General features: G+C 38.3%; 2 protein-coding genes across 10 annotated transcripts; one reads left to right on the forward strand and one right to left on the reverse strand.

Annotated features, from left to right (window-relative positions):
• Positions 1–839: 839 nt before the first annotated feature.
• On the reverse strand, positions 840–12,487 carry LOC131333094 (DNA replication licensing factor MCM6-like). Of its 8 annotated transcripts, none has more exons than XM_058367434.1 (10): positions 6,895–7,026; positions 6,572–6,788; positions 5,972–6,103; positions 5,536–5,851; positions 4,943–5,073; positions 4,614–4,833; positions 4,026–4,156; positions 1,754–1,836; positions 1,620–1,670; positions 840–977 (listed from the first exon to the last, which is right to left on the reverse strand). In XM_058367434.1, exons 3-6 carry the CDS (start codon positions 6,083–6,085, stop codon positions 4,648–4,650), a joined length of 747 nt encoding a protein of 248 aa, XP_058223417.1. In that variant the 5' UTR covers positions 6,086–6,103; positions 6,572–6,788; positions 6,895–7,026; the 3' UTR covers positions 840–977; positions 1,620–1,670; positions 1,754–1,836; positions 4,026–4,156; positions 4,614–4,647. The 8 variants fall into 8 exon arrangements, with proteins under 8 accessions (XP_058223417.1, XP_058223414.1, XP_058223418.1 ...); XM_058367431.1 differs by having other exon boundaries at positions 1,620–1,644; positions 1,738–1,836; XM_058367435.1 differs by lacking the exon at positions 1,620–1,670 and adding an exon at positions 3,373–3,434 and having other exon boundaries at positions 841–977; positions 1,738–1,836.
• Positions 12,488–13,929: 1,442 nt separating this feature from the next.
• Positions 13,930–20,609, forward strand: LOC131334138 (uncharacterized protein At4g06598-like). Of its 2 annotated transcripts, none has more exons than XM_058369014.1 (5): positions 13,930–14,142; positions 17,176–17,793; positions 19,146–19,213; positions 19,318–19,452; positions 19,986–20,221. In XM_058369014.1, exons 2-5 carry the CDS (start codon positions 17,192–17,194, stop codon positions 20,147–20,149), a joined length of 969 nt encoding a protein of 322 aa, XP_058224997.1. In that variant the 5' UTR covers positions 13,930–14,142; positions 17,176–17,191; the 3' UTR covers positions 20,150–20,221. The 2 variants fall into 2 exon arrangements, with proteins under 2 accessions (XP_058224997.1, XP_058224995.1); XM_058369012.1 differs by having other exon boundaries at positions 13,937–14,142; positions 19,146–19,221; positions 19,326–19,452; positions 19,986–20,609.
• The last annotated feature ends 1,004 nt before the right edge of the window (positions 20,610–21,613 follow it).

The following is a 21,613-nucleotide window of genomic DNA, read 5'->3' on the forward strand; positions in this document are numbered from 1 at the left end:
TATGACGTGGGTTCGTGTTTTTCTAGAGGTTGGTCTTGCAAAATTGTAGGAGTATCTTTTAATCCTCATTTAAAAAATGCTCTATGCCTCTGAAAATTGCATTAGCTCCCTGAAAACACGCAGGGAAAATTACAAAATCACCCCTCCCTGATATGGCTGCCCTTTGGAAAAAGGTGCTTTATGAACAAAAAAAGAGAGCATATATTTGTAGCAAACCAAATGACATCCAGCGAGGGGAAGCAGCTTCACAAAAAACGCAAGTCAATCAACCAATATAGGAAACCAAGATTGACGTTAAAACGCTAGTTGACACTAAAATGCCAATTAGGATTCCTTCCCAGCTGCAACTTCAGCCGCCCAGCCCAAGTGACCAAGGTTTTGCACACCTTTATGTCATGGGGCGTGGGCATTCAATTCAATCAGGTTGAATCAATCAGTAAATACTACTCCATCCGTCCCCTTTTTAATGTCGAGTATTTCATTTTGGACTGTCCCTTAATAAGTGTCCATTTTGTAAAGTTAGTAGGTAAAAGTTGTTACATTTTTCATTTTGACTCTAAAAGTAGATTCCATTTTAAAAAGTTAGTAAGTAAAAGTGTAATGATAATGCCTTCATAGAGGGTAAGTAGGGAAAGTGGAGGTAAAAGTTGATGTGAAAGGTGTAATAATAATGTTTTCTTAATAAGTTGAAATTACGAAGAGAAACACTTAAAAAGGGATGGAGAGAGTATAAGTTAATCTGTCTTTTGGCACTCAACTCCTTTGTCACTGCCTATTTCAACCTTCACCACAATCCGCGTATGGAACTATCTACCCATATAGACTGCAGTTTTAAGTGTGAGTCGTTACAGCTTTACAGGAGGATCATGCTAAATCAACTCCAGAAATATGACTTCTTCCTTGCTGGTAAAGCCCAGTTCATTCAGAGTAAGGGCGGTCTCTCCGGCACTAAAAGCACGCTGAGTGTATGGTCTCACCTGGAATTTAAGTAAAAGGAGAACGGTTAGGGAAGGCAAACATTGTTCCGTGTGTTCTTTCATTACTACATCTAGAATGGACTCATGAACATAAGATAAAGGCATAACCAGAAATTCAAACTCTCCCTGGGTTAAAAATTTCAAGACTATTAGAATACATGATTATACTCTGAAGTAAACCCTCTTGAAAGCACACAAACTTGATGAAACATGAAGATAGAAATAAACCAAAATGAATTTCTTACAGATTTTACGGTAAGCAATGTATTAGTACCAGCAACAAAAATCACTTAAAATTTTCTGTCTTTTCTGAAAAATAGTTAATTGCTGGGGAACTCTAAAATCATTAAAAGCATCAATAGGAATGCTAAGAAGGTCTTCATCACTTGAGCCTTAGTTTTGGCTTTCTCATGCTTGGTGACTTTCCAGTGACCATTAATAGACCTCCATAGTTTTTAGACAACTCAAGTTGACTTGGAGATTTCTGAACGTTCTATATTTCTTGAGTGCCAATTCAGGGCAAAATATCCATTTGACCATGTGAACCGAATAGCTAATGCAATATAGTAGGGGATACTCTTTAAAAGTTTTACAACAGAATATAACTTAACAATCTGTAAGAGCCGGGCTTGACCCACCCACCAACATCAATGAAGTCAAAGATGGACTGCAATGCAAATCTCTCAGGTTAAGCTACAAGAATGTGCAAAGGAGTTAACTGCTCAATTAATGTGAATCAACTCTTCTTTAAAAACTAAACCTGTAACTTGTCTGACTTTAGAAATCGACGATCATTACGGCTACCATCTGGCATCTGCACTTGAATTGTTATTTGATTTTCATCATCCGATGTTGGTTCCTGAGGAAGAGAAACTTGACAGTCAGAAGTCCTGATGTAGAAGACACACAAATGACCAATGCCATTTGATCGCTCGAAGAATAGGAACAAAAAAAGCACTAAATATTACAGCAGAAATATCAAACAATATCCATAAGGACAAAAAAAGAGCATTGTAATTACCAACACTGCCGGTTTTCACTATTCAAATCCATGATAAAAATTACTGGAGGCAAGTCTGTAGCAACTGACTGTAGACTTTACATCGAGGGTCTATGTTACATAGACTCCTCCGAGTATATAGACGAGATGCCTACCCACTAGAAAGCAATAAAGACCAAAGTTTTTCTTTTAATTTAACATAATTTTTTTTGATACTCATAAATCATAATATAACTTTTCTGGATCACCATTACCACATAGACTCGACTAAACTACCATTCAATCAACATAAGAGAGGTGAGAACGGGGAATATAAGGGTGCCACACTGCCACTATATAACAAAATCACAAACCTTCAATGACCACGAAAATACTTCTTCTAGTTCAGCATCGTCTAAGAGAGACTGTCTTTGCAGATCTAGCTAACCTTTTCCACCATCCCTTCTAGAAGCCTCAACAACAGCTCGAATCATTTCTTCTTCTATGTCATTGCTGTAGTCAAAATCCTTTTTTTTTATAAGTAAAAGATTATATTACCAAAAAGGCATTAAGGGAATGCCGCCCGTAAACAATAGAACGGACAAAAAGGCCCTATACACTTGGACTCCTATGCGACTGAAAAAGCTCAAACCAATCTAAAAATTGGTTAAGAGATGGAAAACACTCATTCTTGTCCCAACTATACAAGTTATTTAACAAAAAACTTTTGATTGTAAATAAAGGCTTTTCAACCCCTTCAAAGCATCTCAAATTCCTTTCATGCCAAATCACCCACATCAAACAAAGAGAGATCACAGCCCAAACACTCTTGGCATACAATTGGTGTCATTAGAACTGTCATGCAATGCATCATCCTTTTGCCCATCCTGAACAGATGCATCTCCTGAGAGAGCAGTTGGAAAATCTACATCACCATCAGTTATGGCAGTCCCAAGGGTTTCCGAGTGAACTGCATCTGATTTTCCACTGAAACCATCTACAGTAGGCACGAGGACTAAATGGTGTGATTGTTCAGTCTCATCTCTGACCTCAATGGGAATCTCCCCAACTTCTCCCGAGTGTGAAACAATTGGTGAACTACTAGTAAAGTCAGGACCACTATCCCAATAAACATCTTAAGTCAGAATCGAGATGAGAGAATGGATTTATGCTGAATAAAGGACAACAAACAGTATCATCTATTATCTAAGTCAGAAAAGGAAACTATTCAATGCAGGTGCAAACTGAAGCAGAAAGAAAATGGCAGGAAAATAGTCACTCACATGTTTCTATCTCCAGTGAAAATGTGCATTAATAGCAGCATTGAGATCTCCCCAATTCTCCAAACAAGAGAATGAAAACAACCATCATTTTCAAAGTTTTCTGAATGAGGTTATAAAGATAAAAGAAGCTTACACAATTGCACCACTAAATGCTTGAAAATTGTATAACAGATGACCACAACTCACCTCTGCAGTCTGCACATATCACAATGCCATGACAAACAGATGCAAAACATACAAATGGAAATGGAAAACTATAGAATGAGTACATGAAAGTTAAGCCAAGATGCTTCACGAAACGAGAGAAAGAATTGACGTGAAGATAAATTAGATTCGTTAATCCAAAGGCTCTACTTAACATGAGGAGTTCATGGATTGTTGTACCCATAGGGTCATGCTTTCGTTTCCTTTCTCTAATTTGAAAAGTAGTGATACCATAAAAGTTTACAGTGACAGGTCTTGAAGCACCTAACATGATCATTTCACTGCCAAAATCACACAAGTTGAATTATAAACCAGCCCACCTCTCCTGACATTTCGCTGTCTTAACATCTCATTCTTCTATCCTCTCTTTCATATATATTTGTCTTCACCAAGAAGAAATTCCCTTTGTTTGAAGGACTTATTGTGGTCCGCCTACCACAATAAGTCCCTCAAATCACGTATCATGTTTGAAGGACAAACATGTAATTTTTTTTTTTGGGTTACGAATGATTCAGGCTTATAAATTCAAAGAAATAAGCAATAAATTCAATCTGAAATATCAAGTAACCTTTTAGGGTTTACCTCTATGACACCTTTGACTTTTGAAACTTCAGCTGCTGCCGCCTCTGTGGAAGTGTTGTTATTTTTCTCATTCAGTTGACTCACATACCATTCTATCAAATCCCTCTGTCTCATTCCAGTCAGCCCAGTCCCTCAATACATGAAGCAGCATAAGAGTTGTACTCGGTATTGATTTGAGGTTATTAGTTTTGTGTGAATCAAAGCTTCAACTATGAGGACATGGTGCAAGACTTGTCAAACAAGCGTCCAAATATGTTTATTAACTTGTCTTAATTATACGGTAGCAGTACTTTAGGACTTTTTAACACTTGAGACACTGGGGGGACAGATTCACTGATTCAACACATGTCCAATATGTTGCATTTTTGAAGAAAGTAAATATGAGAAGTTGATAGAGTGGAACTTTTTGCTAGGTAAACAATGCCAAACCCTATTAGTTCCTCCTCTTCTACATTTCTTCCTTGAAATCCGAGTCTAAACTTGTTAGAACTGTTGTGGAATTGCACTTCTAGTTAAGGACTGAGTCTTTTGATGAAACAAAGATCCCTATACACAAAACGAAAGATGACAAGGGTTCAGGTGTTTTACCGTCTCTGGATACAGTTTCTTCGTGCTGTCTAAGTCACATGACGAGGGCTGCACCGATGCTCTCAAAATATTCAGCGCTTAGTACACAAGGATTTCCTTGTAAATTTGGCTTCAGAGCTAGAATCCTACCTTGCCTAGTGTTGTTGTCACCGTTTTCCTTTGCTGTTGCTGCTTGCATACCATCATCCACCACAATCAAAAGCCCTCCCCTTACCAAAGTCTGCATTTTTGCACGTATTTTATTTGGTTACAAATGATTCACACTTATAAGTTCAAAGAAATAAGCGATAAATTCAATCTGAAATGTCGGGTAACCTTTCAGCGTTTACCTCTATGATAGATATGACTGTTGAAGCTTCAGCTGATGCCTCCACTATCGAAGGGTTTTCAATTTTCTTATTAAGTTCAATCACATACCATTCTATCAAGTCACGCTCTCTCATTCCAGCCAGCCCAGTCCCTGCATACATGAAGCAGCCTTAAGGCATTGATCCAATACCATGAACTTTGCCGATAAAAACAAACAAAAATAATTTGAGGTTATTAGCTTGGTGTGAATCAAAGCTCCAACTATGACGACATGCAGCAAGACTTGTCGAACAAGCATTCACATATGTTTATTAACTTGTCTTAATTATACGGTAGTGGTACTTTAGGACTTGAAAACACTTAGGACACTTGGGGGACAGATTCATTTATTCAACAGATGTCCAATATATTGTATGTTTGAAGAAAGTAAATACGAGAAATTGAAACAAAGTGGAACTTTTTGTTAGGTGAAAAATGCCGTCCTCCTCTAATTGAACTTCTAGTTAAGGACCGAGACTTTTTAGTTTAAGGACTGAGACTTTTGATGAAACAAAGATCCCAACTAATACATTTGTACACAAAACGATAGATGACAAGGATTTAGGTGGTTTACCTTCTCTAAGTCGCATGAAGAGGGCTTCAGTGACCCTCTGTAAATATTCATCGCTTATTCCAAGCTTCTTTCCTTGTCGATTTGCAAGCTCTGCTCTACATTCTGCATTATCAGAGGGTGGCTCTGCTCCACTTTCTGCATGATCAGAGGTTGGATACTTGTGTACAAGCGTCTTTCCTTGTTTATTTGGCGCCACAGCTAGAATCCTGTCGTTTCTAGACAAAGTAGACTGCCTAACATTGATGTCACCGTCAGCCTCTGATGCCGCTTGCATACCATCAACCACCACTATCAAATGCCCTTCCATTACCAAACACTGCGTTTTTTCATGTATTTTATTTTTTTGGTTACGAATGATTCATGCTTATGAGTTATAAGTTCAAAGAAACAAGCAATAAATTCAATCTGAAATATTGAGTAACCTTTTAGGGTTTACCTCTATGACACCTTGGACTTTTGAAACTTCAGCTGCTGCCTCATCTGTGGAAGTGTTGTTATTTTTCTCTTTCAGTTGACTCACATACCATTCTATCAAGTCCTTCTGTCTCATTCCAACCAGCCCAGTCCCCTGCATACATGAAGCAGCCTAAGAGTTGTACTCTGTATTGATTTGAGGTTATTAGTTTGGTGTGAATCAAAGCTTCAACTATGAGGACATGGTGCAAGACTTGTCAAACAAGCATCCAAATATGTTTATTAACTTGTCCTAATTATACAGTAGCGGTATTTTAGGACTTGAAAAACACTTGAGACACTTGGGGGACAGATTCACTGATTCAACAGATGTCCAATATGTTGCATGTTCGAAGAAAGTAAATATGAGAAGTTGATAAGAGAGTGGAACTTTTTGCTAGGTAAACAATGACAAACCCTATTAGTTCCTACTCTTCTACATTTCTTCCTTGAAATCCGAGTCTAAAACTTCTAAGAATTGAACTTCTAATTAAGGACCGAGTCTGTTGATGAAACAAAGATCCCAACAAGTTAGATACACTTACACACAAAACGATAGATGACAAGGCTTCAGGTGTTTTACCGTCTCTGGATACAGTTTCTTCGTGTTGTCTAAGTCGCATGACGAGGGCTGCACCGATGCTCTCCAAATATTCAGCGCTTAGTACACAAGGATTCCCTTGTAAATTTTGCTTCAGAGCTAGAATCCTATCCTGCCTAGCATTGTTGTCACTGTCTTCCTCTGCTGTTGCTTGCGTACCATCATCAACCACTATCAAAAGCCCTCCCCATACCAAACCCTGCATTTTGTTTTTTTTTTTTGGTTACAAATGATTCAGGCTTATAAGTTCAAAGAAGTAATCAATAAATTCAATCCGAAATGTCGAGTAACCTTTGAGGGTTTACCTCTACGACAAATATGACTTTTGAAGCTTCATCTGCTATGGCTCTACCTAGGCATCTCTGTCAATGCCTAGATTTCTACAATAATAAACTGTTATGTCGAGCATCTTCATCGAAAAGCTACCTCTTTTAGGCGCTCGGCAATGAAGAAAGAATCTATGAAAAAGTTGTTTGAAGATCGGATAGTGGGTAAATGGTGGATACCTCAGAATAGAGTTTCTAGTTTTGATAATGTTCTAAGACAACTTATAGAAGGAGAAAGACTTGGTTCATGAGAGATCAAAGGAAAATATGAAGACGAACTTTATCTTTCGCCTCGGGGCACAATATCGTAACCTATCTCTTCTTACCCAGTATTTAATTTACTTTTTTCTACATATCTAATCTTTATATTTGATATTTATATTCAAATTGAAGGTTTGAAGCGACTAATTTGTATTCCACAAGAGATAAGTTGATCGACACAGAGAAAAAATTTGACACAGTTGTAAGATTTTTGTGCATTTTATGAGTTTTAATTCTGAAAATGTTAAAGCTAAGTGCTAAGGGATATTGAGGTTCCACAAGCGGTACTTCCTAATACTATATTTGAAGCACTTGTTCGAATTCCTTATGATATGTAATTGAAACAAGTTCTTTCTCAACTCATAAAATGCCCTTAGCACTTAGCTTTAACATTTTTAGAACTAAAACTCATAAAATGCACAAAAATCTTACAACTGTGTCAAGTTTTTTCTCTGCGTCGATCAACTTCTCTTTCGTGGAATACAAATTAGTCGCTTCAAACCTTCAATTTGAATATAAATATCAAATATAAAGATTAGAAATGTAGAAAAAAGTGAATTAAATACTGGGGAAGAAGAGATAACTTATGGTATTGTACCCCGAGGCGAAAGATAAAGTTCGTCTTCATCTTTTCCTTTGATCTCCTATGAACCAAGTCTTTCTCCTTCTATTAGTTGTCTTAGAACATTATCAAAACTAGCAACTCTATTCTAAGGCATCCACCATTTACCCACTATCCGATCTTCAAACAACTTTTTCATAGCTTCTTTCTTCATCGCTCCGCCTAAAAGAGGTAGCTTGTCGATGAAGATGCTCGACATGACAGTTTCCCCAATTGGCACTTGGAAACAATTGACGTAAAGAATTTTTTTGAAATATTTTCTAAAAACTTAAGCATGGAAATATCATCCACCAACTTTCGCTCATCATCTGGTGGTAGTGGTGGGTGAATTGAGGGAGAAAATGAATCAAGTGGTTGGGAGTGGGCTGTATAAGGAGGTGGAGATTCTGGTGGTCCAAATGAGGTAGGTTGTTCAACGCTTGAAATTGATAAAGTATGTTGGTTTCGTGGTTTGGATCTTGGGCGGGTCACCAATCGGCGGTTCACTTTGTAGCCACTTGGGCTTGCGGAATATTTGCATCTCAAATTTACTTTTTTGTTGAGCCAAGCTGCATAGAATACCAATCATTAGAATGAGTAGAAGCACGTTCTTGCATCTTATTTACTTTGTAGTGCATGCTAACTAGGCTCTAGTCTGTATTAGAGCCTGACTAGAGCCTAATGTAGGGAGGTACTCCCAAGTAGGTAGGTACAAGTAACACCCGAACACGTGATACGCGGAACCAAGAGATAAGTGGACTAGATCTCACCTCCGACGAGAATGGAGGTCGGCTGTAAGAACAAACGGCACGAAAGGCCAGTAGTAGATCATGGTTACCGAACAGAAGGAGAGTCTAGTCTTATAATGCCTTAAGTGATAAGGCGGCATAGGAAGTCTAGAAGATTCCAGTACAATCGTACTCCGTGATAGAGTGGGATCCCGAAAATAAGGGGATCTGCTTGAGTTTCCTAATGAGGATGGGATGCTCAGTTACTATGGGAAGAAGTCCCATAAGGGCAGGGAAAGCAGCCAGATAAGGGAATGGAATCCATATATTCTGGGTTTCCTGTACGAGGTAGGAAACCTAAGGCAACACGGATGCTTGGGCATTAAGCATATGAATGCCTATATAAACGAGTTAAACCTAAAGGTGAAAGGTACGCAATACATAGCAATACGATTACTTTCCTACTGATAATTAGGATTTTCTCCGGTATGTGATACTTAGGCATCGGATGGCCTTTGCCGACGAGAGGCAAATGTGCGCTCACCCTTGTCTGCTTTGCAGCTAAGGTTCCGATGACATCTAGGGTTCAGGCAAGGACGCACGTGAGGCTGTCCATCCCAAAAAGCTTCTACAAGCACTAGCTAAGTGGATTTTTCCCACTTACACCAAACTAGTAAATGCGCACGTTGCACGTGGAGTACAATCAGAAGGGATTTTACTTTGTGAGACAAATCCTGAAACTATTTTTTAGGGTGGATGTGATCAAAATCTTACCACCAAATAGCATTAGAAACTATGCAATGACAGTGTCAAACAAAATTGAATATCTAATTTTAGTGCATTTCATAGCCCAAGAACAACTTCAAATAGCTAAACTGGTTTGGCAGAGGTATAGGAGTTGGTTGGGATCCTTTCTTCTATCATGTTTCTTTCTTCTATCATGTTTCTCCCTGTGGTGAAGACCAAGGAAGTGGTATCTTCCTATTTGAAAGAAATCTCCACTAAACCACCTTTGTGCTAGATAAAACTACGACCAGTAGATTGGATAGTAGATTGGATAGGGCGCAGGATGTAATTAGTTTCTTCACATGAAAACCAAATTCCATCTCCAATAGGATTTTCTTCTATCAAGTTTCTCCCTGTGGCGAACATAGTTGTCAAATCATGAATCGAATCGAGAATCGAAATGGTCATTTTTCGAATCGTGAATCGCTCTGATTCGGTCATAACTTCTATAATGCATAGAAACCTATGCTTATTGATTAGGGTAACAACAATATATACTACAAATGAAAGATTTAGGCCTAAATCAATAAATACTTTCTTTTAATTGATGATTTGATAATAACGTGGAATATTAGGTAAGTTGCTTCTATTGCAACTACCAAGAGATGATGATTCGTAAAGCCTACTTATGGTTCTTTTTGTACGAAAGAGTTATAAGTACAAAACAAACCCTTAGAAGATCTATAGGGTTGTTATATTCTATTTATCTTCCTCATTTTCGATTCACTCTCGTAATAAATCTCTTTTTCTTATTATCTATCCATATAACATAGACAAAAGATGACATATAACAATACTAGACCTTAAGAAAATATTTGAACCCTTTTCAAACAACAAAAGAAGCAAAACAAGAGTAAAAAATGAATTTCGGAAATTTTAAGTGAATCGAACGATTCACTGATTTACTTACGATTCTCAGCTATTTCCGATTCGGCAGCCTATTCGTATCGATTACCTACCGAATCGTATCGAATCGTACGATATGAATCGTAAATCACCGATTCACTTACGATTCTCAGCTATTTCCGATTCGGCAGCCTATTCATATCGATTGCCCACTGAATCGCATCGAATCGTACGATATGAATCGTAAATTGTACGATTCTGACAACTATAGTGGCGAAGACCATGGAAGTGGTATCTTCCTATTTGAAAGAAATCTCCACTAAACCATCTTTGTAATGGGTAAAACTACAGCCGATAGATTAGATAGGTCGCAGGACGTAATCAGTTTCTTCACATGAAAGCCAAATTCCATCTGCAATAGGATTGAGAACGACAATAGTGCCATTATCAACATTACTAAGTTGAGAATATAAGAGGACAAAACACCCTCAAGAAACGGGTTAAACTGGAAGATCATGTATCTAATCCTAGCCAAATAAAATAGAAAATTTTGACTTCTCTTACTAAAATTTCTTTCCTTGTTTTTTCCTCTCTTTTTGTTACCAGCAAAATCAAATATACAAACATAAGATAATAGAATGACAAGGATAATGCATGACATAAAATACAAATAAATAGAATCCAATATTCAGATGTAAAACTGATGGGGGGAAATTGACTTGCTTTTATTTCCGGTGTATCAAATTACTCCACCCCCACAAGTATGCTACCTAGTTCATGGGTTCATAACACCACGTCCACAGTGTGTCAAACTGACTGCTCAATAAAATATCACAATGGGAAATGAAAACCTCAGAACATTTATTAGTACGTATAATCTAACAATTTGGGCATATTGAGGTCATGCTGTCATGGTCTTCACCCATATAAGATCATATTTGGGCATAGTTAGACATCTTCATACATTTAAAAGAAGTAGTATAGATTAGCATGCATTAAGCTCTAGTCTGTTTTATTCCCGTCTTTTGTTTATTTTCCAAGCGTACCGACTTCATGGTTTGGTTTGACAGACTAGAACCAAATTAGCATGCAACTACAAAATACAATAGTAAACAAGACATGCTCATGGCATGTTATCTTTTTCTACTCATTCTAATTGCTGGTAATCTAAGCAGTTTGGATCAACGGAAAGGTAATTGATGCAAGTAGTCTGCGGGTCTAAGTGGTTATAGAGTGAGTCATCGGTTGGTGCATGCAACTTCCAGGATCTATAACCACAAAACCAACATCCTTTGTCAATCTCAAGTGAGAAACAACCTGGTACCTCATCTAGACCTCAATTTCAACTAGAATCTCCACCTAAAAACTCAGCTCACTTAACCCATCTTCTCCCCCAATTCACTAACCACCATCAGATGAGGTGAGAATGTTCGCGGATAATGTTTCCGTTTTAAAGACAAAAGAAAATATTTCAAAAGCAATTGTTTATGTCGATACGTTACCAGTGCCGATTGGAAAAACTGTAATGTCGAGCATACTCATCAAGGAGCTGCCTCTTGTAGGCTTGGCACTAAAGAAAGCAGTTATTGCAAAATCGTATGAAGATCAGATGGTAGAGAAATGAGGATACCTAAAAGTAGAGTTCCTAATTTTGATCGTATTCTAGGAAAGCTTATAGATGAAGATGAACTTGGTATGTGGAATATCAAAGGAGAATATAAAAACGAACTTTTATCTTTTTCCTTGGGGCCAAGTACCATAAGTTATGTCTTCTTTCCTAGTATTTCATTCAATTTTTCCTACATTTCTAGTCTTTATATTTGATCTTTGTTTGCATTCCATAAGAGATGAGCTGGCAAACGCAGAGAAAAACCTTGACAAGATTTTTGCGCATTTTCTAAGTTTTAGTTTTGAAAATGTTAAAGTTAAGTGCTAATGGTTATGCTAGTCATTGTAGAAATCTAGACATCGAGCGAAAGGTGGTCCAAAACGGGTCGTACTAGTATCAGTCTATAATTTTTCAGCTAAGAAAACATGCATGGCAGATTTTACCCAAGTTCAAAACAACGATCAATAATAAGATTTAGGCACCCAATTTACTCATAAACACATAAAGAAAGTGACAAATCCTTACCTCAAACTTTGAAGAGCTAAATCCAAGATTCCACAAACCCTAGGATCCCAAACTTGATTTCAACCAAGAACACCTCTCTCCAAACTTGAGCGAGCAAAACCCAAGGTCTAGATCATGATATATGGTGGAGAGAAGGTAAATCTTTGTGGGTTGGAGGTGAAAGAGCTAGAGAGAGAGAGAGAGTGTGAGAGCTAGAGAGGGAGAGACTATGAGAGTTATGGGAGGGAGAGTGGAGGAAGGATCCAGTCAATTTGGCTTCGGGCCAGTTTGGTTTATTTAGTGTATTCGAGCCATTCAAAAATATTTTGAACGGTTCAAATTTAAAGAGTTGTATTAAAAATTTTTTTTTTAAATATTATCTTTAAATCTGAGCCGTCCAAAACACTTTTGAACGGCTCAAATGCACTAAATAGACCAAACTGGTCCGAAGCTAATTGACCGGATCGGGTCCCAGGAGAGTGGCATGAGAGTGTGAGAGAGGAAGGTAGGAGACTTTCCACTCATTTAGGCCCAATTACACAAAGAACCCTCAACAACTTAAACACCACACCAACTCCCATAACAAATAAGCTATTACACTTTTACCTCAAAACATATTTTCCTCCTTTTTATTTCCATTCAAATAACTCAAACACATATATTAAACATTAACGTTAAATAAATTAATTATGGGTACACGAAAGATGTGCCTTCCATCTACCCCAAGTCTGATAATAAAACCAATTGCATTGGAAAATCCTAACATCCCAAATTTTGGACCAACGAATTATTGTCGACTTGACATTTCAATTAACTATGTGCGGTCAGAAATTTAAGTGAATTTTGAATTCGGAAAAGATTTTTTGTTCACCTCCTTTCATTTTAAAATTTTGATCGATCTTTCCTTTTTTGAATGTTGCATATTCCTTGTCCATTTTGACTATTTAAAGAAACAAATTGAACTCGTCTTTTTAACCCTTCATTCCCGTATTGAAATCCAAAAATAGTGGAGGAAAAAATGCAGTACTCTAAAAATAAGGGAAGTCTACATAGTTACCCTACACGTACACTATATTTATTTTTATTTTATGTGAGGCTTATTTCGGGTCTTACAAAAATTCAGAAAAATTCTCATTAATTGTAAAATATTGTTTTAAAGCCCTACAAAAAATCAGCTCTAACGAATATCGGCAAATTTTATTCTTGGATTCGTAGGGTCAAAATTGCGTAGTTGAGCAATTTTACCCATATGAATCTAGGAGTAATACTTACAGATATTTGTCGGATCTGATTTTTTACACGGTTCCATAAAATATTACTATTTTAAAAATTATAGGCATTTTTCTAGATTTTTGTAGAACCCGGAGCCACATAAGATGTAGTGTACCTAACATTTTTGTAAAAATAATCATTACAATTCTTTTATTTTTATTTTTATTAATCGATAGGATGATATTCATTGATAACAAAGGAAAAACATCGAAAGGCCAAGTCATCCTAAAAGAGGGAACATAACAACTACAATGGAGGCCTAAACACCACGCAAAATATTTAGAACCGCACACAACCTAATGCGCAAAACAGATGGAGAAGAGAGAAATTCGAAATTTACATGATTTGAGAAAAAATAAAAAAGATGTTTCTTTAACAAAAATGTATGGGTGGCAAGCAGACGACCATTGAATGAGAAATTTTCGACGTGAAATGTGCTCCGCCCTTTGCTCCCCTTTTTCCTCTCTCTCTCTCTCTCTCTCTCTCTCTCTCTCTCTCAAAGTTGCATGCATGAACGAGCTGGCCTCTCTTCCTAAGGAGATTGACGTGAAGACAATGTGGCTTCACCGCCGGTAATACGTGGGATGTTCTTCCGTCGCTCCCAGTCGCCGGTGGTGCTGGTAATTCTCTCTCCCTCCCTCTCTCTCTCTCTCTCTCTCTCTATTTGATCTCTCTGTGAATGTACACGGGATAACTATTGTGTTAGGTCATGAATTTTTGTGGTATTATTAGTTATGATTTTTTCTGGTCAAAGATACGATTTTTTTGGTGTTCAATTACGAGATTTTGTGTTGGGATACGAATTTTTGTGGCTCGAAATACAAAGCGCATCACGGCTCACGTGCACCCTGTTTTAGGGGGGTTTACGGTAAGCGTGTCGACTTAGGAACTGTTTGTTTCACAGAACTAAGGAGTAGTTGAAGAGACATACCATGCAGAGGATATGGAGTGTTGCAATTCGAACGCACAAAGCAAGAAACACCACCCCCAACAAAAAAAAAAAGGACTCAAAGAATTTTCCTTTTTCAATGTTGTAATTACGTACATCAACAACACACACTAGTTTTCCTTATGAATGACAAATTACATATCCTATGTAGAGCATGAATTCTATGTCCTCGGTTTAGATCACAAACCAATTGCCGTGGGCGCAGCCCTAGGCCCTTGCAACTTGGGCAGGTCGAATCGTGACATAGTCGACAAATGAAGCGCAAATCAAGACTGAATTAGGCTTCACAAACCCAACAAGATGTTAGGTATATCCCATGGAACACTAAGGGAGTTTGTTGCCCCTGCTTAGTGGCATGCACGAATAGTATGATTACCAAATTAAGGGAATTAGCACAATGAATTCTTAATCTTCGTTGGCAAATCAATATGAGACTAAATCCGTTGTTTTGAATGACATTGGGAATTGATACTCTTCACGGTCCTTCGGCTAGGTCTACATTCATCCTTCATTTCATTTTCCCAGTGCCTGTTTATATGTACTATTAATCTTTCATCGCCTTTTAGCCAGTGAAATATCAAGAAGATACAGGCAGGTAACTTCAATTAGAGTCATCCCTCCCTTATGGCCGTTTGGTTTGAGGGATTAGGTGAGAAATGATAAGAAACAAAGCGAAATGGGAAACCTCCTAATTGTTTGGATTGTGACAAATGGCGAGAAATGAGATATATACTACTAAAAACTCTCGTTTTTGGCAAAGGCGTAAATACGTTGAGCACGAGCGTGCCAAGACTTGTAGCGCCTAATTTTTGATGAAGATTCCCGTAAATCTTGACTCTAACGTAAGAGTGATTGCGTGCGACTCAAAGATTAAAGATCACAATGAGGTTCGTGGTTTGTCACACGGTTGTGGACTTCAAATTTCCTAGTCGTATAGGAAATGGGACAACTTTATTGCTCTGGGATAATAAAGTTTGATTACAAGAAAAGTAAAAATCCAAACTACTTGATGAAGTGAGTTTGAATGGGGTTTGAGCACGAGGTACTCGGTAGACTACTTTGCTGAAAGTAGGAAAGTGTGCTTTGCTGGGAAGATTTTGGTTTAAACGTTGAGCTTTGATTGGTGTTGGATCCTTTTTTTATCTTGTGAACTTATATTTATAGGCATAGCAGTAAGCTGATTCAAGCCTGAATCTGAATTCTGCTTCGCTCTATAAGTTGACATGTGTCCCATGATGCTTCCTCTTTTCATGCATGTGAGATAATGGATAGTTTTTTGGCAGTTAACAGATCATGGGTGATGTGGCAATAACTCCCCATTACCCCCCTTCTCTTGCTAGCTTGACATGTGGCCAATTGACTAAGTCAATTGGCTTTCGAATTTGGACGAAAATAACTACCACCGACAGCAACCAATTCCCTAAAACCGTGGGCTGCACTTCGTGGGCAAAATCAGCATTTTCTTCGTGGGCCAAACTATGAGCTTCCTTCCCAAAAACCGTGGGCTACGTTATTCTCATGGGCTGCGTTCTTCTTGGGCCCAAATGGGAAAAGCTCATGGCCCAATACTTAACCGTCAATCAATTACCCAGCTTCGGCCGAATTTAATTAAAGAATTAATTAAATGGACAATTACGGCTAGCCTGATTCGCGGTGCCAAAAATGGGCATAAACAACTACACAGAAGGCCCCCCCACCACTCCTTTCGTCACCAAAAACTGGTCAAATTTGGTTAGAAACAACCATCATCTCTTTTATCACCTTGACACCAAACGGTCCCTTTAATGAAGTGATTTCCGCGGTCCACTTGAAAACAATGAATATTTTCTGTGGGCATTAGGAAATGGGAACCTGGCGACTCAAGATTTTTGTTTTGCCGATTAAGAAACCAATAAGCCAATATCGAAAATATCCCAAGCCCTTGTTCTTCTTTTACCTTTAGAGATCTGTTTTTTTCCCAATAGCCCTAATGTGGGAGACAAGGTCGGTGGTGATGGGGCATTTTGGTAGTGAATTCCACTGCCAACATGCATTTTGCAGCCAACGATCCAATGTCAAGGCAGTGGCATTTTGTGGTCTTGAATTCATTGGGGTGAAGGAAAATAGAGCAAAGAGAAGGAAAAGAACCATTAAGACGGGAAAAAAAGGTAGACTTTGTGCTTTAAATCGTTGCGTTATGAAGATGACGAATACAAAGGAAGAAGCATCTATGTGAAAGCCTATTTCTTGATTGTTTACTCCAAATTTTGTTGAAACAGATTTCAGTTCTTTATTTATCCTCGCCTTTTCCTTTCCCTTAGCAAATCCATGATCTTAAAATATGGTCAGTATGCTTTGGAGAAGAACTTGGCATTGTGAATTAAACCGAAGGGCTTCATTATATCCCAATGCTATATGGTGTTTCTTTTCCTTTGTCTGCCATATCTTGGGTCAGTTGCAGTTGATAAATTCGCATCAATGTGCCTATTTTTGTGTTCTTAACACAAGTCCCTTGAGTTCCTCAATTTTTTGGAGGTATATGGAGGCCGCTATTTTAAAACTTAACTTTCTGAGAGTAGTCACTTTGTGCATCTAATGTTAAAGGTTAGGTCTATCTCCGGTCTTGCCCGCCCATACCCTATTGATTAAGGATACATGGGTACTGTTATTGTTGTTGTGATATTGTTGTTAATGTTTCTGTTGCACCGACAACATTTTCCCACAGGTGCTTCAATAACATTATGGGAAGTTCAAACATATCACCAAGCCTCAAAACTTCCCCATACACAAACAGGCAGGCCCAACTCCCTTCTATAAGTTCCCTTACACATGGTTCTCCATGGGATGGCCATTCAACTCTCGTAGGATCAAAATCCATTGAACAGCCCACAGAATTACTGAGTCACCATCTCCGTTGTTCTTCTGAGAGTTGTCTCGTAGAGCAACCGTATTGGCTTGACGATCTCCTTAATGAGCCAGAGACACTGGTACAAAAAGGTCACAGACGTTCAGTGAGCGACTCTTCTACATACTTATGTCTGGAAGCTAATCCGGATGACATCAATGAGGAAACCAACTTCACAATTGCTATTGCTGGTCCTGCTTCTTGGGGGTGTCAGGCTTTGATTCATCAGATGGATCCGTTGCATGCTTCGTTCGAGAAAAGGCCAAGCTCTTCCGACAAAGAATGGAATATAGTTAGTGAACCTCTTCCAATGGTTTCAGAAGGGTTGATGTCTACTGCAGCTAGAAAGCCTGACCAAGTGGATTCTGTTTCTCGAAACCAATCAGGCTTACAATTGAAGCCTTTCCTGTCCAAGTCAGAAGCAAAACGTGCCAAACAGTAAGCCTTTTCTTTCATGTAATCATAAGCTCATAGCAATGGAATTTTCTTACTTGCTATTCATGAGTTCATGTTAACAAGAGCTGCTTGAATCTTACTTTGTGCTCTCTATGCTACTTTTTGGAAATGCATATTTTCCAGAATTGTGACACGAATGCATTTAGTATATAGCAGGCTTAGGTTCTTACCTACTTCTTTTTTCTTCTTTTTTTTTCAGAAACCGCCATTCTTTAAAAGTGATGTGTGAATTATCGTACATTTCAGCAATGATTTAAACTTTGACGAAAATATAATTTTGGCAGCTAAAGAGGTCAGATATGTTGCATCACTGGTGGAAATCTAAGCAGTGAATGCGAGTTGAATTGTGATTTTTGTCTAATCTGTCTGTTGATATTCGTCGGATGCTTCGTAATGGACACTTGGATTACAGTTGCACTTAACAATATCATCAGATGTATGTTTAGTTGCGTAATTGCTACAGAATAAGTAAAGTGCCTTTTTGCACTCGAAGTTACAAAATAAACATAGAATTTATCCTGTGAAGGCACCCGACTCGGGTTCGTTTAGCATGGGTGCTCATCACCTGAATTATTATGCATCACACCCGATGACCCATACCCATACTTGGGTCCGTCTGGCATAGGTTCCCATTTCAAAGAAATGTGAAGGTTGGAAAAAAAAAATTCCGCGTATTTGACTGTTTAAGTAGAGAGAGATAGAGAAAGAAATGTTGGAAGTAGGGGGAATCTAGGGGGAATTTTTTGAAAAATACTTTTTGAAAAGGGAAGAGAACAAGGCATTAATCTACACCAAGGGTCCATATCCTTTGTAGTTTTTAAGGTTTCCTTCTTCTGGTTGGCACAAACTTCTAATACTAACTTTATTGGTACCTTTTTTTTTTTGATAGGCAACTTTATTGGTACCTTCTTTGATTAGTGTTTCCATTTCTGTGCTGATCCCTTGCTATTGTGTTTTAGTTCTTTCTTCATTGCCTGGAGAGAACAAAGCTGAAGATGGAGTTCAAGGGCCAAAAATTAATATGCAACGATCTACACTATTCGACAACAATGTTATTGGTTTCAAATAGAATGTGAATAAAGCTGAGAGACAGCAATACTGATTTCTTGCATAACTATAATTACTTTTCTGTTCCTGTTCATAGCTTCTATGTTTTTTTTTTTCTTTTTTGTACTTTGGAAAATAAGCTTCAAGAAAAGGAAGATCACGAGGAAATTAATGTACTCAAGTCTTACTATATGTCAAAGAGAAATGGTCTTACAATAGTTATCTTCAGTTTTTGTGATACTACTCCTGCACGCTTACTAAGAACTGTAAGATGCCTCAAAATGTAGGCAATCAGCTCATCGTTCACGGGTCAAGAAGCTGCAATACATCGCTGAACTGGAAAGGACTGTAGAAGCTTTGCAGGCAAAAGCACTTTGCTTTGTATTTACTTTCTTTTTTTCAAATAAGCACATTTGATACTTTCTGTCAGATGAATAACTTACGCGTTGACACTTACACCCTTACAGGCTGAAGGATGTGCAGTTTCGGCTGAGCTTGAATTCTTGGACCAGCATAATCTTATATTAGGCATGGAGAACAGAACCCTGAGACAGCGATTAGACAATTTATCCCAGGAGCAAGCGATAAAACAGAGTGAGTATCCTTTTCCTCACAAGCTAATTTCGTATAATAGCTGGCTGCTTCATTTATATACTTGCTTCTTTTTTGAGTAGCAAATTTTTGTACTCTCTTTGTTGAGCGACAAAAAACCTCTTCAAGGAATGACTGGTTCGGTCACACCCTTCTGGGGAAAATCCAGGATACCGCAACCACCTATGAGCTACCAGTATCGGATAAAGCCAAGTTTCGTGCTAGTCTCGTATACCAGACCTCCAGATCTCCTCAGTGACAACCTTATGCTACTGGACTGCACTCGGGGTTAAAACTTTCTAATTCTACTTACCTTCTTGCCATTAAAGTTTTTTCTAGTGATTGTAATGATAATTTCGAATTCTTCATTTTCACTCCATCCTTGCATTGTTTGATGTGTTGCACTGTTTTCGGACTACGCTATTGAAAGAACTTTTTCATATGCTTATCTGTTGATATGAAGATTGTTTGAGGTCTATCAATTTCCCAAACCTAAAGCGAGATTTTCGTACTTAAGATTCTCTTGAATGATACAGTGGAGCAGGAAATGTTACAGAGAGAAATCGCAAGGCTTCAAACACTGTACCATCTCCAGCTGCTGCAGCATCAACAGCAGCACGAGCAAGAGCATTCCAGACCTCGCCGAAACAGAAGTCAGGACCTTGACACCGAATTCGCTAACCTCTCCATCAACAAATAGGAAGCCGGTTCGGGAGGGGTTCGGTCAGTAGTTCAAATCCATGTTTGATAAAATCTCAAATATCCGTATTAAGGGTAATCTTTTCTTCATCATTTCCTTGATGGTCTGATAATCAAACTGGGCCTTGACTGTGGTAAGAGCAGTCTGCCCCTGCCTCCTCTATTCGCCTAATAGTATGTTTTTTGAACAGCAAAAGAGAAAAAATTTAATCTCAGAGAAGACTAAAGGGACCCGGGGGCATCACAACAAGGAGCGAACATACTGGCCTTATAGTATGCCTACTACCTTTCGGTAATCATTGTTAAAAATAAATGAATAAATGAATTAATTTGTTCACCAGGTTACCAAGTGGTGGTTGCTTAATTTGTATATATGTCTGTCTATATAACTGCCTTGTGCAGCATTTTACTTTGTAAGCATGGCTTGTGTAATGACAGAACACAGTCATATGTTTCTATAATGTAATTTCATCGTACCAGGATTTTATGGAAAGACATTGATATTTTAGAAACTGGGGTGGCTTTTGAGACGAAATTACATGCACCCAGGGTAAGGCTCGTTTAACGGTTAAAACTCGATCTTGGTCAGTCTTGTTGAATAACCCTGAGTGCTTAAGTGGGCACGAAGTATGGTGCAGCTAGCTAGGCTAAAGTATCCGATGCATGACGTTTAGTTTCCGATAAGTATGGATATGAATAGCAAGCATTGGATACGAATCCGAGGAGTATCAAAATTCAATGTGGCTACTGTACATAAGTCTTATTCCAAATTAAGTGTGCTTCATAGGTTACGACGCAAGAGCGTAAGCTTACAGCCAAAAACAATAAATCCAGTGTTAAGACTAATTATGGCAACAGCATTATGAACACCAGCAATTTTAGGTATCCCTCAGGTACCCATTTGATCCAACTTAATTATATCGGTGCGTGTACAACTACCTATTTCCTTTCTTCTCTTTTTCCTATACCATCCAAATAGAGATTTCCCGTTACAATTCATATTTTCTTTAATTGTTCAAGTTTGTAGCCCTTGAATTGCCACCCGTGAGAGGAGAGAGTGCTTGGTCACTCAATCCATGTTCATCACAGCATGCCTATCCACCACGTCGGGCATAGCCGCATAGGAACAACATTCTCCACCTCCTTCATGTACGGATCCTCCAACTTCAGTCGTGGAAATCCCGTTCTCTCTGTCGTAAATCTCTCTCAGTTTATGGGCTTTTCCGATGCTGGTTCTGGGGAAGTGGGGTTGTGCCTGCCCGGATGGTAGTCCTTTGATACCGCTTTTGTTTCCTCCTAGTCTTCCTCTGCTGAAGGTCTCGTACGAGTTGCTAGAACCTAGAAAATTGTAGTATGAACTAAGACCTACAAAGAAGCAAACTCTAGGAATTCAATTTTTAGTGAAGTGATTCAAAATGAACGAGCTCTACTAAATGAATGCTTCCACTTATTGAAGTGAGGCCAA

The sequence above is a fragment of the Rhododendron vialii genome, chromosome 7a (genome assembly GCF_030253575.1).
Source record: "Rhododendron vialii isolate Sample 1 chromosome 7a, ASM3025357v1".
NCBI lineage: Eukaryota > Viridiplantae > Streptophyta > Magnoliopsida > Ericales > Ericaceae > Rhododendron > Rhododendron vialii.

Coding starts and splice junctions, on each gene's coding strand:
- LOC131333094 (XM_058367434.1), bottom strand. CDS start 6,085: ATGAGACAGAAGGACTTGATAGAATGGTATGTGAGTCAACTGAAAGAG. Junction 5,074..5,535: donor CTTCATGCGACTTAGAGAAG/GTAAACCACCTA, acceptor TCATGTATGCAG/GGACTGGGCTGGCTGGAATG. Junction 4,834..4,942: donor CAGTCATATCTATCATAGAG/GTAAACGCTGAA, acceptor GCAAAAATGCAG/ACTTTGGTAAGGGGAGGGCT.
- LOC131334138 (XM_058369014.1), top strand. CDS start 17,192: ATGGGAAGTTCAAACATATCACCAAGCCTCAAAACTTCCCCATACACA. Junction 17,794..19,145: donor GAAGCAAAACGTGCCAAACA/GTAAGCCTTTTC, acceptor CTCAAAATGTAG/GCAATCAGCTCATCGTTCAC. Junction 19,214..19,317: donor ACTGGAAAGGACTGTAGAAG/CTTTGCAGGCAA, acceptor TGACACTTACAC/CCTTACAGGCTGAAGGATGT.